General features: G+C 33.1%; 2 protein-coding genes and 1 long non-coding RNA gene across 4 annotated transcripts in view; 2 read left to right on the top strand and 1 right to left on the bottom strand.

Moving 5' to 3' along the window:
• Nucleotides 1-441: 441 nt before the first annotated feature.
• On the bottom strand, nt 442-3,028 carry LOC108753440. 2 transcript variants are annotated; one of them, XR_001939621.1, is made up of 5 exons: nt 2,896-3,028; nt 2,585-2,815; nt 1,795-2,120; nt 792-842; nt 442-696 (listed from the first exon to the last, which is right to left on the bottom strand). It is a non-coding gene; the product is annotated as an uncharacterized LOC108753440 (long non-coding RNA). The 2 variants fall into 2 exon arrangements; XR_001939620.1 differs by having other exon boundaries at nt 442-842.
• Nucleotides 3,029-3,120: 92 nt separating this feature from the next.
• On the top strand, nt 3,121-7,030 carry LOC108753477 (histone chaperone asf1). The gene is made up of 4 exons (XM_018495067.1): nt 3,121-3,260; nt 5,455-5,787; nt 6,208-6,323; nt 6,430-7,030. The coding sequence occupies exons 2-4, from the start codon at nt 5,679-5,681 to the stop codon at nt 6,802-6,804; spliced, it is 600 nt and encodes a 199-aa protein (XP_018350569.1). The 5' UTR covers nt 3,121-3,260; nt 5,455-5,678; the 3' UTR covers nt 6,805-7,030.
• A 10,643-nt stretch (nt 7,031-17,673) lies between these two features.
• The window catches only part of LOC108753630 (Down syndrome cell adhesion molecule-like protein 1 homolog), a 79,541-nt gene continuing 78,992 nt past the window's right edge, over nt 17,674-18,222 (top strand). The window contains exon 1 of the mRNA XM_018495399.1: nt 17,674-18,019. The gene's annotated coding sequence lies outside the window, so the exon portion shown is untranslated. The remainder of the gene's footprint in view (nt 18,020-18,222) is intronic.

The following is an 18,222-nucleotide window of genomic DNA, read 5'->3' as shown; positions in this document are numbered from 1 at the left end:
GTTTATAAAAGTTTTTGTTGAACGAGAAAACGATCGAATTAAGTATAAATCGAATCGCAATTAAGAATTCTTTCCTAGGTATTTTTATATTGCTCGAACTACAATCCCATCTCTCCATTATTTCCATAATAGCCAAATCTATGGGGACATTAGTACACAGGGAAATGACGTCCAAAGAAACCAGTGAATAATTAGGTTCAAAATGTATTCCATTCCAAGGGGATGCTGGAGCGACAGCCGAACTATAGTTCTTGCTCTATTATATCCTATTATATCGCATGAATGCATTATATATACTCAAATTGTACTTTTCCTGTCATTTCTCTTGTAAGCTTCAAAATCATAATTTGAAGATCTCATGAGGTTCTTATAATTTATTCAAATGTAAGAAAGTACTTTTCCTTTGGACATATACTCGAATTTATTTTTATACAGGTATGTTAAGAAATAACTTATGTAGTAACAGTAGAAAACAGGAAACTATAATTTACAATTTTTAGATTTTTATACAGTGTTTGTACTTTCCCATAGCCATTGCGTTTTTTTTATTCTAGAGATTTTTTATTCTATATAAGGAAAACGAAATGGATGCAAAATACGGAATGAGCGTTCTGTCGATAAGTGTATCCCTTTAAGTTTGACTAAGAGGAAGCTATTTTTTATGTAAAAGCGTGTCTCTGGAATACTACATTTAATCTAATGTAGCAAAAGAGAAAAATTATACCACGGATTATTAATAGAGGAAACAATAATTCTGAAAGAATTACCCAATTTATAAACCTTCAACATACCGTAAGCTTAGGAGTAATGCCGTCAGTAATTTTTTGTAAGTGTGGGCTCGCCTATAAAATCATTTTATTTTTTCATCTCATGAGGAGATTGTGTAAATCTTTTTAATGGCTTAACAGAAATAAGCTTCAATAATGGCTGCGTTCAGCAGAGAAAATTAATCAGCGCTTAGTGATTCTTTAATATTAATTCTTGCATTCTTCTTTAGCTTTTCGCAAAATCTAAGTGTAGAAACCAATCGTATTAAAGAATCACTAAGCACTAATTGAATAGTTTTTTTGCTAAATGCAGCCATTGGCTGTGTTTAGCAGAAAAAACAGCTTTACAGCTGTTGTAAAATTCTTAAATATGATTGGTTTATATATTTAGATCTAATGAGGAACTAAGGGCAAGACCAATTATATTAAAAAATTTTATAACAGTTACAAAGCTATTTTTTCTGTTGAACAGCTATTATTTGTAGATGAGAGGCCTAACATATTTAAAAACAAAATTATTAACAAAGAAAAGCTTGATGAAAATGAGAACACCGCATTTGCAATAAGCATATATATATATATATTTACTCAATACGTATTATATTGACTTTCTGGACAGTTTTGGATTATTTTAAGCCATATTCAATTATTAAACAATTATAATAAAGGTGAGAAGAATAAAATACATTCTTAGCAAACATAGTGATTCTAAATTTTAAGGTAGATAATTTTCTGTCTCGACAGTTTTGTGACAATTCAACCAGAAATGTTTCTTTATAGATTGTAATACATAGATTAATCTAAAAAATTATTTGCATTTTGTAAATGTGTTTGTTAGTCCTATGTTCTCATCAAGATCTTAATATAATGAATTATATGTAAGAATGTATTGAGAAATGAAATGTATACGCTTATTAACTGTGATTTTGTTCTCATTGGTCTTTCTTTGTTAAGTTTTATTTATAAAACTAATTCGGTTAGTTATTAAAAATATCACTATTTATATATATGCTGAACTAATACATACCATGGTCCATCCTTTTGAAAACATAAGCTGTATCACAGATTGCCATGAGAACAATTGAAAAAAATTTCTTGCTATTGAAGAAGAAAGCTTGAGTTTTTTGAAGTCTAGATTCTTACACCAAGTACCCTTATACAATTAGGGAAATTCTACTTCTCATAAAATCTATCAACTACATTACGTCAATCCTCTTTTATCATGGATAATAAATATATTGGCTGTAGAGCTTTTATAATTGCATCGCATATCTCAGGGATAATCTTATTACTATTGAATGAATAAAAAAAGACCACTTCTTTGACCATACACAATCTTTATGAACAAGATATCTGAAATACATTGAGAAAATAATATTAGGATAAACTTTTTATATTGATCAAAAACCTACTGACCAAGAAATTACTTTTAAGCTTTACATGATGAATAATAGTGATCATTACTATTGAATTAGTAAAATAGTGATAATATGCAACAATATTTTTATAACCTTACAATATCAGTATTATTGATCAAATTTGAGCTCAGTTTATGTACATTACAGACTTTACATGGTCAAATAGTACCAACAAATACTAATAATATTATTGACAATGATCTGAATTTCTTTATTCAAGCTTCAAACATCTATGATATAGATATCGTTGTGGTAGAACATATTGATGCTCAAGAATGAAGAAATTTAAATCGCTGTTAATAGTTTCAACATCAAACGTATTAACTACAGATGATTAATAATATAGTGTGTATTTATTGATATTGACCATATAAAGTCTCTATAATATTGTAAACTTACCCTAGAGTAGCAGCCAGTCTCAATTCTGTATGGTAATGAATTCAAGGATGGTAATGAATGTCTCCTGCTATGTTTTAGACAGATAATTTTGTCTTTTCTAAAACTAATTAAACCTATCGGGCATCATTCTTGTATAATGATAAAATTCTTCAATATTCTTGAATTTTTGGAATAACTGTGAGAAGCCTTCAAATTGAAAAAACGGTATTACTGATTGGCAGACGCCGCCATCTAGAAAAAATAAACAAATTATAATGCAACTGCAATCAAAAGCACAAAGATCGTCAAAATTCGGCATTAGATATACTAACTTTTTTCCTTGACCTGTCATAATTTCAATGCACAATATACCATCAAATTATAAGTGTACCACCACTGAACTATATATACACTAAGAAATGGGCATATCAGCCGTGAAGCATAGAAAATTATTGCACCAATTGATCAGCGCCATTTTAATTTAGTCAATATAAGAGCGAATCAAAAGCTTTCAGGTGCTCATGCGCGCTCACGTTTAGTGAGACGCATATGTTAGCAAGATCATCGTGTGTGGAGTTATATTTGGAAGATTACTTTAAAAGATTATAAAATCGCGTGATTGTAAAATGTATAAAGCATCAACATGAAGTGCTATATACCTGGGTGTGAGCAGAGAAGTAAAAAAGGCATTTCATAGGTAAGAATTTTTGTATTAAATGTATCAATTCCTGCAAATGTATTAATGATGTAGGATATGAAAAGTGTTATTAATGTTATTTTATTGAATGTAATAAAATTGAAGTACATTATTTTTGTTTACATATCATTCATGTCTGTATAGATTTCTATACATCGATCGATACATCGATCGCAGCGCGCGCGTAAATGCTTCTGATTCGTTCAAATATCGTCCCAACTAAAATGGCAGCTGATTCGTGGCAATTGTGGCCACGAATTTTCCCGATGCTCATTTCAATGTATATATAGTTCAGTGTGTACCACGCTTGCATAAATATTATAATCAGTAATAACTCTTTTTCTTCTTCCATTCTTTTATATTTTTCAAGAACAAATGCATAACTTAATTACAAATAAACAAGAATAAAGAAGAGATATAAGGTCGCAGTGAAATCACATTAAAAAATATTAAATACATTTTTAAATGAATAAAATGAACTTATCTATTAAAAGAATAAAAGTATGCAATGAACATTTTAAAATATTATACTAATAAAAATTAGCTGGACAAACATAGAATATGTAAACATAGGGCACGTTCAAATCAACAAAGCGGCTGCTCGCTGAGCATATGAATATGATTGATTGTTACTTATAGAGTTAACCAATTAAATTCAATCGTTCAGCGAGCAGACTAGTAGCAAAAAGAAACTTGAGAGATGCCATCCCGGCCTTTTTCCTATTATCGTCGAAATCGCCCTACACTACCGCCAGCACATCCATTTTCAGTTAGGGAAGTATGTGACTGCATACATTTTCTGACACTATCGATAAAGGTTGTGTTCCAATTTCACTGCTAGCGCTAAAAATCTACAGTTTACGTTTACGTATATTGTACATACATTTTTAGCACTGGCAGTAAATTTTGGAACACAGCCAAAATCGTATCGTCGATAGGAGACGTGGTTCATCTCTGTACTAAATCCTCAGGACAGAAGCGTGCCGACTATCCATAAAGTTACTATTCAAAAAGTTATGTGAAAAAGAGCTGCACGCGACACATACCGTCTTGTATGAATCTCTGTAAGATCGGAATCAGACTACACATTGAAGAATGAAATTGAAGATTGATGTTTAACCAATCAAAATAAAAGTCAAAATTTCTTTGTTCTCATTGGTGAAATTTCAATCTTTAATCTTTAATCTCAATCTTCAATGCATAGTCTGATTCCGGCCTAATGGCTCCTGCACACTAGACTTCCTAATGTGTTCATTGGTTATCGCGTCTCATTTTGCACGGCAAGCGTTTCCGCATTCAATGTACAGAAGTCATTAGTCGGCCTCACCTTGCAAAACTTCTAGAAATGATGTAATATTATTTTCGCCGTGCAGCGAAAGTTGGATTGAGTTCAACTTTTGTTGCGTGAAATTAGAGATTATTATTACTTTCGAGCAAGCGAGACGTTGATTGGCTATCGCGCCATAATTAGGAATAAAGAATAAACGATTTCAACTTATCAGAAATCGTGTATTCCGATGTATTCGATTTCTAATAGGTTGAAATCGTTTACTCTTTATTCCTAATTCCTTATTCTTTCTATTATGCTCAGGGCCTAAGCGCTTAGTGAGCTCTTGCATCTGATTAGCATATTCCAGTAGATCTAAAAATATAGATCAAACAGTTACATACAAGAGCTGTGCGGTCGTGCTTCTGGACACACCTCAAGCAGCTAGCCTGCTCGCCAAGCAAATAAACATGATTGGTTGTTAGTTACAGATCCAACCAATTACATTCAATCGCTTGGTGAGCAGGCTAGCCACTTTGTTCAGCTTAAACGCGTCCAATAACACTTTAGATAAGCGCTTAATCTAATTCGAAACAAATTTGCGAAAATACGAATAGCCACATGTAGCTCGTTACAATCATTTTCACGAAATTATTTTCAAATCCTACAGATATACATCTCCAATTGTCTAAATTATTATTTAAATGTGATACTTATGCATCTTCTTGGATTCCATTAACCCCGTATCACATGGGATAAGCAACGTGCAATAAACATATAGGACTCGGTGCTGTAGCGGAAAAATGTAGTAACACTTCGTGTGCATGTTACTCTAAAATTCTGGCGCAAATTTCTTATCGTACTCACGTTCATCGTGATGTATATTAGATTTCGACAATAAACAGTAATTTTTCAATGTTCGCGCAGTATCACCGGAAGCGTACTTTGGTTCGTTTGCCGCCAAACTGCCCTGTGTGCTGCGATGAAGTTGTTTACTTGTCGGCTTTCGGACGTATATACAACGGCTGCAGCGTAGATAATCACAAACGTGCGCGAGTTACACGTTTTATCACGCTGTACCACGGAATCGTCTCTGCGTGCTGATCGAAACCGGTTCGTCGCTTAAACTACTCAAATTTGTGGTGTAAATCATGGCCAAGGTTCAACTGGCTAACGTCGCTGTCTTGGACAATCCTTCGCCGTTTCTGAATCCGTTCCAGTTTGAAGTTACTTTCGAGTGCATCGAAGAATTAAAGGAAGGTACGAATTTTGATTTTGCGAAGATGATTCCGTTCGGTGACGCTGTTAATTTATATTCTATTCGTCTGGCATCTTTGAGTGCGTGTTAATCTTAATAGGTTAATTTTGCAATTGCCATGATGATACAACACTAATGATCGAACTATTCACGAATGTTCTGTAATGTATGTGATTCTAAAACAATTTTTTTTTTACGATGGAAAGATTCATTCCAATATGCTAAAAGTTTTTGTCAATCAAGCTTCTTTACAATTTAATTGTTTCCATTCTTTATATGCATATCTAACATTCTACAATTGGTATCAATTTTTGACACGCGCATGTGTGTGTATGTGTGTGCATATATATATGTGTGTAGAAAAAAGGAAATGTATCGGTAAACAATACTGTACTGACTAAATGGTACTGATATTCTTTAAGATTTGGAATGGAAAATGATATATGTGGGCAGTGCAGAATCTGAGGAGTTTGATCAAGTCCTAGATACTATTTATGTTGGTCCAATTCCTGAAGGAAGACATATGTTTGTATTTCAGGTAAGATATCATGAATTCAGTATGTTTCATATTGTAATTTATCTAATTTAGTAACATTAATAATTAATATTTTCTGATTATTGTTTTCTTCTTCTTGTATCATTAGGCTGATCCACCTGATGTTAGTAGGATTCCAGTCAATGATGCTTTAGGTGTAACCGTTGTATTGCTGACTTGCTCATACAGAGGCCATGAATTTGTTCGCGTGGGTTACTTTATAAATAATGAATACACAGATCCAGAACTCCGTGAGAATCCACCTCCGCAACCACAATTTGATAAAGTTCAGAGAAACATACTAGGTGATAAACCGCGTGTAACTCGATTTAAAATAAATTGGGACGACTGTCCGACTGGAACAACAAACAATCTTCCTGAAAGCATAGATGCACCAGCATTAGAAGATACATCGCAAGATGCACCCACGTCTACACTAGGTTTTACAGAGAACACACAAAATGGTGGAATGGAAGTGATGTGAAAAATGATTTACTGCTGATAATAATTTGATAAATTAGCATTATATAACAATTTAAATGATAAATGTAGTACCTGGAAAGAAGATGAAGATGAAAAAGTACACACTTGATATATATATATAAATACATATATTTAGATAACTCCAAAAAAGCTGCGCAAAATACCCTTTCATATAATTATTGATGTTTTCGTTCCATAAGATCTAAAAAGTTTGTACATTTTGAAAAAGAACCATATGTTGATAATGTGATAAACTTACACTTTATGCCTGAATAAAAGAGAATAATTGTTTTGGATTAATTATTTATGAAATAGTTATTTCAGTTTCAGACAATTATTTCAGTCAAATAGTAATACTTGACTACAACTTACAATTGCTCTAAAATGTTCTACAACCTTATAATTAATAACAATTGTGGCACCAATTGTGCACAAATAGAAATTAAATATAACAAGTAATTATAAATCTTATTGTAATGCAACACAGTAAATTTAAATGTACGCTATATATTATAATTGTTTTAAAGTTAACATTGCTTAAGTAGCTATAATTTGAAGCTTCAAACTAAAAGCTTCAGACTGTGTTTGATATTTTAAGTATTATATCATTATTGCTTATTATAACATCATCAGGTTGTAAGACAGTTTCCATTTTTATTAGTGTATATATATATAGGTACATACTAAGATAAAAAATACATATATTATGTTTTTTACCTGACAAAAAAATGAATTCTCTTTCCCAGTCTCTCTCTTTATAATTTTTTCCATATAAAAATTCAATTCCATAATTCTTAAGTTATGTCGTTTCAAACAGCAATGATTTTCATGCTTCTGTGCATGTAATTTTTTTCCATGTAGTAAAAGTGTACTGTTGAGTTGAAAGTAGATCAGTTTTTTTATTAAAATAAAATCTATGATTATGTTTACGGCATCTTTAAGCGAGTTTAATAACATCCATGATTATGAATGTTATTAAATCAAATTAAGTATATCGTGTAAATGTAATCTGTTTTATTTCAAATTTCAAGGTATTGTTAGGTCAGACACATAAGTTTTTAATAAATGTAAAAAATATTTAAAATAAAATCATGAAATGTAATTAATTCTGATATAGAAAAGTTGTAATAATATAGAAATGTAATTGTGAATTTTTTTGGTAAACTTCCTTTTTGTAGAATTTCTACATTATTTATAAAAGGATTAATTCCTCTTTATTTTGCAAAGTTTTTAAAGGTAAATGAGGCCAAACAAAAATTTTATTTATATTTAATTATATAATTAATAGTTTAAAAATATTTTTCGAGTTTGTGTAAATCGCGACTCATTTAACACACACATGGCCAAAATTAGCTACTTTATACAGCTTCCATAATTATGAAAAAATGGGGAAGAGATAAATTAATTACTTATGCTACTATACTAATTTTATTTTTTAATTTTTTTATTGAATGTAATTTTATAAATCTGTTTTTCAAATACATAATGAGGTATGTATGAATCAACATCGATGCGAATTATTTACAGATGTAAAGTGAGTTTTATATATACAGGAACCAGAGTCGTTAAATCAGCTTTTTACCCTATGAGAAAATTATCGACTGCACGTTATCCAATAAATATGAAGTCGATAATTTTCTCATAGGATAAAAAGTTGGTTCAACGACTCTCATTCATATATATAATATTAAACTTATCTTGTGTGTGTCGTTCGGTTCTGTGATGTATAAGGATGGTTTGATAAGTAACTTGGTTCGCATATTAATAGAGGGCGACAGCGACACCTCATATATGGTCATAGTCTTTCCTATGGATGAATATTATAAGTCGTAAGTCATTCTAGCAGAAATTTGTTGACAATTGCTAAACAGAAGTGTTTCGAGTGACAGTGAAAAATAGATAAAATTGGAATTCGTGATTCAATTTTTTTTTCTGGAAGAGAAAACGACGAAGGAAAATTCATGAGAGTATTTCCTCTACATCGAGTGGCTTATGTTATATATATATATATATATATATAAATTTATTAAAGATCGGACTGAACCGAAACTGATAACCGAACTGAAAATGTTTTTCGGTTTTCGGATTTTTTAATCTCTTCGATACAATCGTCGACTACAGTCGATAATCGACAATCACCAAACATAGATTATATTTATACGTAGCGATTAATCGGGGTTAGTTGACATCTGTTTATATAACTTTTGAAATATGTTCTCATTTACACGAAGAAATTTTAATTTATCTTACCGATGTTGTAACTTTTGAGTAAAGTCTCCCATGATAGCAACTTAAGAAAATAAAAAGATTATAAGTATAAAAGGAAATTTTATTTAATATTATATGCACATATTAATAAATAACAATATATATTATTTTATAGAGAGAAGAACAAGAGAATTTTTACAGTAAAGCACATTATAAAATGTGTTATTACAGGATTATTTAAATAAGAAGTGATAAACAAGATTTTAATTTAAATATTTCTTTTTGTTTTCGGCATAAGAGAGAGAGAGCTCATCTCACAGGCATGTATTAATGCGTATCCTTTAATACTGGATAAAGATTTTCAAATCTATAAAAGAAATATATACGAAAATGCTTTAGTTGATAAATCAGACAATCTTAGGATTCCCTTTATTGAAATACGTAGAAAGAAGCGTTCACTTAAAATGTTGTTTCGAAACAACTTCGAGATATTCGAGAAGAATGTTTGATAATTTCGAAGATTTAATAGATACAGATTTTTCTATAGATGATTAGCTCCGCTTGTGAAACTTTTGACGATTCGACAAATGCTTCGCATTTTCCAGTAGTACAGAGAAAGCTGAAAGTAAGTGAGCGGTCGGCTGCTTGTATGTAACGTGAAATTTACGGTCCGGTAATTTGGCGAGAATTTCAAGCATTCTGCTGAATTAATTGCGAAAAGCACCTGCGCACCACTCCTGTAAAAGACCTATTTTGAGCTTTTTGGACTGCGAGACGAAACAGTAAACGTCGTCAGAAAACATTAATTAATAAGATACGCACGGACAGAAGTTCCTTAAGTTTGGTTCGACTTTCGTTTGAGAAAACTTATTACTTGGGGTAACTTATTACTACTGGGGCGCGTACTCATCGCGCCAGACGTATTGCACCCTCAATGATAAGCGAAGGTTTTGCAGGGAGACGGAAAGGAGTTGTTGAAGAAAGGGCGGTGGAAAGAACGGATAAATCTCGGTGGAAAGAACGGATAAATAGCGCTCGTCCACTAAGCACCTACCTATCCGCAATAAGAGGACATCCCCCCCCTTTTCTCACATAAACTGACTGGCACTTCAAATCCTCTTATTCCGCGGGTGAACAGAAAATTCTTCATGAAGATATAAGGACAAGAGAAATTTTTTATACAAAATTAAAAAGTCGCAATTGCGTACACGTGTAAATAAAAAATTCCAATGTCGTAAGGCGGGACGTGCGCTGACGAAGCTTTAGAATTAAAGCGAGGGTAGATCGACCGATAAAATGAGGACGATGGGAATTGTTCTGTACTTGTCTGTCCGTGACGAGCTCTTTTCTCGTTTATACAAACTTTAGCCATCCCTCAACATACTCTATTCTCCCAGAAATTTACAAAAGCATATCGATTAGTTGGCGTGTTGCTAAAATTTCCGCGTCTCTAAACGCCAGGCTAATATGTTTTCCTTTAACGATGTTACAAAATTTGTAATAAAATATGAAATAGATGTAAAAAATATGATAAAAACTCTTCTTTTGTCATATTTATTACGTTAAATGTAGAGGAAGTCCGCTTAGTACTGGACAATTACGGATTTCTCAAAATTGGAAAGAATTGAAAATGAGAAGTATTATTATTAGTATACAATGAATAGTTAATGAAGTATAGAAATAATGTTTATGAAGAAAGTCCATAAATAAATAAGCACTTAAATGTTAAAATAAAAATAAAATTTTCGTGGAAAATTAAATATTTTGGAAAGTACTTTCCAGTGCCGGACATGTAACAAATTTATATACATAAAATAATATATTTCTGTATAAACAATAGGGTAACCCCGATATTTACGCCGCAGAAGTCATGAAAATAGAAGAAGTATGAATAATGTGCACGCAATGTGCATTCTGTTATATATCTATATGTTTTATTAATATTGTGTTATGATTTCAGTTTCCCAATATTAATATTAATAAAATTATTGTCGGTTGAATCGATTTGTCAATATAGTGAATAGTGCAATCATATATCATAATTCACATAAAATGACAATTGTAGAGATTGTTAAGGCTTAATGGTTATATAGTAATACATAAATATATCATATAATGGTATATAAATGTAGGATAGTAAAGAATAGAATATAACTTAAAATACAAGTGCTTAGCTGTTATATTCTTTGTTTAGCTTGAAGTCTCCTATATCCCACCTGTTGGGATATATGACATTTTTAACGGACGGGATTTATGCCCAAAGCATACAAAGTGCGCAGATTGGATTATTTAGTGCACTAAATGCAGTAAACGCATTGTATGAAATATGTACTTTATGACACTTTCAGAACACTTGCAATATATGTGAAAAAATTGTAATTATTATCTATTACTTTATGTAATATACATTTTATGTAATATACAGTTTATCATCCTTATTCCTTAATAAAACTTTATAAGCATATTACATAAGTTATTGTCATTTTATGCCTTATTTATAAGTATTATTTGTAAATTTTTCATGTGTGAACCGTACATCTCACTCCCTTACCGCTATGGGATGTACAGAAAAAATGCAAGGGTTTTAAGAAATTCTTTTTTTTAATACAAAAAATAAATATTTTGGATAATAAATAAGTATTTCTAATATTTTTTTTCATAGTAATAGACAGTACAAAGTTTTTACTCTGGTACAGTTCATTTACTTTAAATATTAGTAAATAATACTTAATAAATTAATTTAATAAAATTAAATTAGATACGGCATATATATTGGAGTTACCGTATACAAACGATATATAAATAATTTTAATATTTTTAATTCTACCTTCTAATATACTTTTTGGAACGGAAAATTGTGAAGCTGTTTCTTCGATCATTCTATAACTTCCTTATTGCATCTTTCATGTTTTCTTCTAATCATTTTCCTTTAATTTTGTCAATTTTGACAGCGACTACAAATAAAAAATATAAATTCTAAATATTAAAATTTTTTTTGTATCCGTTACTAAGCAAGTCATATTTCATGAATTTCATGATTATAAAATCGCCTTATAGTCCCATGCTTTTTTTTTCAATTGTCTTATTATATATTTACTCCACTTATAGCATTTTTCATGACCAGAATTATAGCGTATTCGATTTACTGCCTCGACTCCGAGTCAACGATCTGTTCTTTTTAGCTGCATTTCTTGCACAGTTTAGCTCTTTTTTTGCAGCTAAACAGAACAGATCATTGACTTGGAGTCGGGTCGAGTCAGTAAATCGAATACGCTATTAGTATGCGCTCAGTGAACTTTAAAGCTGTTGTATATAAATAGATATAAAGATGTATATTTAATAAAAATATAGAAACGAGCGAGTTAAACCGCGAAATCCTCAATACATTTTATTGTGCTATTTATTGATAAAATATACATTGGGTATTTTATCATTTGAGATATTTCATTTCCACATTCAGATTAGAGTAGTGTGTAACGACTTTAGATGCACTTGTGAGTGCACCATCAGTCAATAAAAATCACTTAATAACAAATAAAATAAGTAAATGAATATTAACGAACTCAATAGACAAAACAGCAAATAAGGTGGAAAATTATTAAGAGTACTGATCTAACACTCGATACAATTTCATTCACAAATAGTTTTCAACTGGAAAAAAAGCTGGTAAACTTATTTCACAAAAACAGTCGTTTCCAAAGTAGAACAAAAGCATTGAGAAACGATTGAAAACCTTTCTCGTAATGTTAATGAGTGATAGATTTTCTGATCTGAATAGCCGTCAACTTTAAATATTAATTTAAATATTAATATGTCAATTTGTGCGGGGCAAAGCTACGCTTTTTTCTGCCAGATTCTTTCGTGATAAATATTCAGATGGGAGCCAGCATCGATGATTTTGACACATGTTAAGGTCATAATCCTGAGTAACCTGATCCGACCTGATCCAACAGGTTGTACTCAACCATCGTCCATGTTTATTAAAAAATTAAAAAACAAAAATAAATAAGGACTAATTAGAATTTCTTGCGCGGTTATTGGTGCGAAAATAAAAATCGTTTATTGTCGAAAAAGTACATATAATTAGTTACGCATAAGCGTTTCGGCCTGCTTTCGGACCATCGTTAGTATGTCTGAATGTATGTTGTAAAATTCTCACTTCTTCATGGCGAGACGGCAGAGTGGCAACTCAATCTCTTTATTTTATTGGCAATGGTTGACAATCCCAGTGGCAACGAATAATAGATAAAAATCCATACAACCATGAAAGACGTGAACATCAAAAATTAATCAGAGTCGAAAGACAAAGGATCTGTAAATTATTCATATTTAGCGATATAAATTCACTACAACCGTTCCGAATATTGTGACGATCAACATTTAAATTTTGAACGTTGACCGTCACAATATTCGGAACGGTTGTAGTGAATTTATATCGCTAAATATGAATAATTTACAGATCCTTTGTCTTTCGATTCTGATTAATTTTTGATGTTCACGTCTTCCATACCTATATAGATTTTTATCTATTATTCGTTGCCACTGGGATTGTCAACTATTGAATAAAGAGATCATCAATAGAATAAAGAGATTGAGTTGCCACTCTGCCGTCTCGTCATGAAGAAGTGAGAATTTTACAACATACATATGCGTAACTAATTATATTATAGTTTTTCGACAATAAATGGTTTTAATTTTCGCACTAACAACCACGCAAAAAACTCTCATTAGCCCTTATTTGTTTTTGTTTTTCGATATTCTCGAGAGTTCGGTTACTTGTTTTATTTTAAAAAGTTAAATTGATAAAAGAAGTTTAAGAAATATTATCTTATTTCTAGTACACACAGTATTAAATACTACCTTACATCCCTTACTTATAGAGTATAATGACTTTTCACGTAAAGCGAAGTTCACTCTACCTCCCTCCCGCCTGCCCCCCCCCGTCCTTCCTGATGGGATGGATCTCGCTTTGCGTGGAAAGTCGTGCATCCCTAGGCAAGGGAGAAGTGGGAGTGAACTTCTCTTTGCGTGGAAAGTCATTACGTAAGCACGAAAAGGTGAGAGGATAGCTCTTAATATTATATAGCAAATATAAGATAAGTTATTTTTCAAACTTTTGTTAATAACTTTTTCGGAACAACGATAACTAAAACCTGTTGGAGGTTATTCAGGATCATAACCTTGACAACATATATCAAGGTCAACGTCATCGGCACTGGCTCCCTCCAGCTGAATATTTACTATCTCCATATTCTATTTGCAAGAATGAAAACGGTATTATCTTGCGGAGAAGAAACGCATGAATGGATTAAGCTCAGTTTACAATACGTACGAAATCTTCGCTGAAGCGTGTGACGCCTGATAAAATCCGTCTGGTTAGTTCCTATGCGCGCTATTCTCGGTTCGATTTTATTCCCAACAGTCGACAGAAGAATTAAAAAGGCGATAGAGAGATTCGCGAGAAATGGCGGAAGAGTCGCACACACGTTCTGAGCGTTTATACGTTCGCAATAAGATGAGATCTACCTTCTTGCTTTTTCTTCCATTCGTTTCCGTTTCTATGACTTCGATTTATCACAAACGCGCGCGAAAAATCTCCACCTACAGCACAAAGAGCGGTGCGATAAATCATAGTTTGAAGTCGATTAAAAAAAAAAAAAAAAACAGTAGTTTCTCGGCGCGGCACAGTAGGCGGGCGGATTGGAAAAGGATTAAAGAATGGGTAGATAAATCTCGTGAGAAATAGCGGATAAATCGCTCTCGTCCACTAAGAACACACCTATCTTCAATAAGATCCTGTCCCCTTGCCTCTCCTTCGGCGTACTCGCATTCTAAAACTCGATTTATCTCGCGCTCGCGCCCGAGATTCTTTCCGCAATATGAAGCGAGCAGAAGAATTCTCAATGACGTACGAGTGAAGACAGTTTTGCTTGAGCGTATGAATTCTCCACCTTGAACTTCCTGCTGATTAAGAAGTTTGCCGACGAGAAACGATGGAAAGAAAATGTACATAAACTTGAGAAGGTAATAAAGTGACGCAAGTGAAGTAATACGTTCGCTAGAGATTCATGACAGACTGCAACTGTTTTGTTTGTCTGGTTTAATGATAGCGCAAGGAATTAAAACGCATAATATAAATTAATTATAATGTTAAGATACAATCACACAATGCTCGATGTCTTGAATTACAAACTTGTATGCAGTCATGTCTGCTCTGACGTATGCTAGATAGAATTGGTATATTGAGCGCTACATGCTGACGTACATTAGAGTTCCTATAATTAGGAGATACGATAGTGTCTCGGCAAAGCGTAGCGTCATATAAGAGTTACGCCACCGAGGTAATGATTTTTAATTGGTTACCTAAATCCGTCATATACAATAGCCAAAACAAGCGCAAGTTTTAAATATTCCCTATTTGACACAATTTTATTTTGTATTTAAACGTACCTTCAACACTTTTATAATTGCTTTGTCAACGTCATTCTTGACTTTATCCAAAAATGTGTTTTTATTTTCCAGCGATATTATTAACATTTGTATTATGTGTCATGACGTACGTCATATGTCATGTGTGTCGTAGTAGCCAACTTACATCTAACAAAATCAATGTTATCAACGTTAATTTAGTTGTATATGGCGGTTTGACATCATAGGAACTGTAATATACACGTTTATTATTATGGATTATTTTATAGTTTATTTCCTTAAATATACTAATCAAAAGAAACAATTACTAATTTTATTATTTGTTAAACGTAAAATTGTATGCTCCAAAACAAGCATAGCAACATGCATGCTTATCTTTCGAGAAATTGATGAAATCGTGTGATTCTATCTTTAAATCCTTTAAACATTTCATAACGATAATAGTTACCGTAATAATTGAACATATACAATATTATATATGTGCATATATAAAAGTATCCTGCAATATTATTCTTATACATGAATGTTACAATCATAAATTCATGACAACATTGTCAGATTTTGACACTGTTCATATAGATATAGTTAATTATTTTAATATAACGATAAACTGTGATCTTGTTTATTCCTTGTTGCACACAAATTCTTTTGGAATATATTTAGCTGAATTTTAATTAGTATATAAAGGTTTTTATAGACTGATTGAATTTTTAAATAATTAAAAGAATCAATATAGCAAGTTTAGACCTAATATCGAATCTTTATTACCTTTTAATGAAAAAATTTCATTTTTACGAGTATAACTTAGAATTTATGACGGGAACTAGTAGCGAGGAGTCTCCAAAATGTACCACAAATATAAAATATCAGCTAAATATAAATAAGTTCTCAAAAATTCTAGTTATTTTGGCCACCATATTCTATTTATTATTTTAAATTTTTAAATTGTTATTGCATACAGATTTAAAATTACCAACCTTAAAGACGTTAATGTGAAAATGTTCAAAACACATTTAGTATATCTTTTATACATAGACGCTGTTTTTTTATTCAGATTTTTAATTTATGAGTTTAATATTTTGAAATTGAATATTACTTAAACATCATTGTTAATGCACATTGAAACTATATAGCGAATATAATACAAAGATATAAAAGAATAAGAAAGAAGAATAAGGTAAGAGATATCGCATTCAAAGGAACAAATAAATAAGCGGACATAAGTCCAATATCAATTAAAGCCTATGGCACATACAACAACATAAGGCAGTAAACACAAATAGTAAGCGAATTGATTAATCACACTAGAGACTGTAAGGCCAGTAGCGAATCCATTGTTACAATTTCCTTGCTGCTTACTGCCTTAAATTTGTTAATATATATACCATAGGCTTAACGATATCGACCAGTTGGACCACCGTTCCCCAATATGAATTTTCGACTTTTCTATGACAACGAGGCCGCAAAAGGAGAACGTTCGAAGGAAGCTAGAGGAAGCGCGAGAAAAGGAAAAAAAAACCCGCGTCGACACCTTCTTGCACGTCTTTTTCGAGAACGAGCGTGTCGGCGGGTAACGTACCACTCATAATAAACGATAAAGGGAAATAAAAGTGCCTCCGCCGTTGAACGGAGAAGAGGGAGAAAGGATGCAGAGAAGATGCGATGAAAGAAGGACGGATATAGTCCGGGGGGGGGGGGGATGGAGGGTTGGGGGGAAGGAGGAGAGGAAAGCAGGAGAACGCGTCGGTGTGTGTACGAGTCCGTTTCCAACACGACGTGCTTCCCTATGCTTTTTGTTTTAATTTTCTAGAGGCCACCGGCTCCATCTCGTTCGCCTACTCAGTTTCGTCTTTTTTTTTTCCCCCCCTTTGCTTTCCTCCTCGTCGTGTATCCGTCCCCCTATCCGCCCGCGCCGTCACGGCTTCCGTCGTTGCTCGCCGTCCCTCGTGAGAGCTCCACGAAAATGTACCACAGTCACACAGTGGTTTTCACCACTGTGGATATGCTGGTGATGCTGCTATGTAGGTAGGTATATATTCTCATCCTCCCCTCCCATCTCTCCCACGCCTGCTTTCCTCCATTCTCCCACGCTGGTCGTCCCCACTGCGCCCTGTCTCTCGCTTTCCTTTTCCTCCCATTCCGTTTATCCCTTCCTCGCAACGCGCTCTCTCGTACCGCCACCCCTCCGCTACGAAGTAAAGGGCTGAACCGGCCAGTGCAATTCCCGACGAGATCGGCGTCGAATCTGTGCTCTCGGTGATCGTGCACGTCGTGTCTTATCTCGTTATCTTGAGGAAAGCCGATTCTTTCTATTCCTCTTTCGCGACAAGTCACCACCGTTTTCATTCAACTGACGGAGTGAATAATCATCAAGTTAACGAAGGGAAGGTTAACGAAGAAGCGACAAAATGGTACGGTCAAAAAGTGATACGGCGTAGCATCGGGGAATACATACCAGAATTACTCGTACTTATAGACATACGTGGGAGGGATTAATCGCTATGATGTCAATTGTACTGTGCGATCTTCGGCGGAGCTCCGATCCAGCGATCCGATCCAGCGACATCGTGCCACGACACGTAAGTTCCACGCGCGGATTCGTCAGAATCCGATGGGCGCGTTGCGCTCTTGTATTGATCGGATCCACATCGTGGATCGTAGACTGGATCCTGCGTGAGGTAGTTGCCTCCTCCCAGTCCTACCTCTTCCTTCGTTCCAGTTCAAAGTTATTTTCGGCGTTCGTTTGATGGACAACATTCCGAGATTTCCCGCGGTAAAATTC

Source organism: Trachymyrmex septentrionalis, unplaced genomic scaffold (genome assembly GCF_001594115.1).
Source record: "Trachymyrmex septentrionalis isolate Tsep2-gDNA-1 unplaced genomic scaffold, Tsep1.0 scaffold7, whole genome shotgun sequence".
NCBI lineage: Eukaryota > Metazoa > Arthropoda > Insecta > Hymenoptera > Formicidae > Trachymyrmex > Trachymyrmex septentrionalis.
Note: the sequence above shows the minus strand (reverse complement) of the source record. Positions and strands in the feature narration are given on the sequence as shown.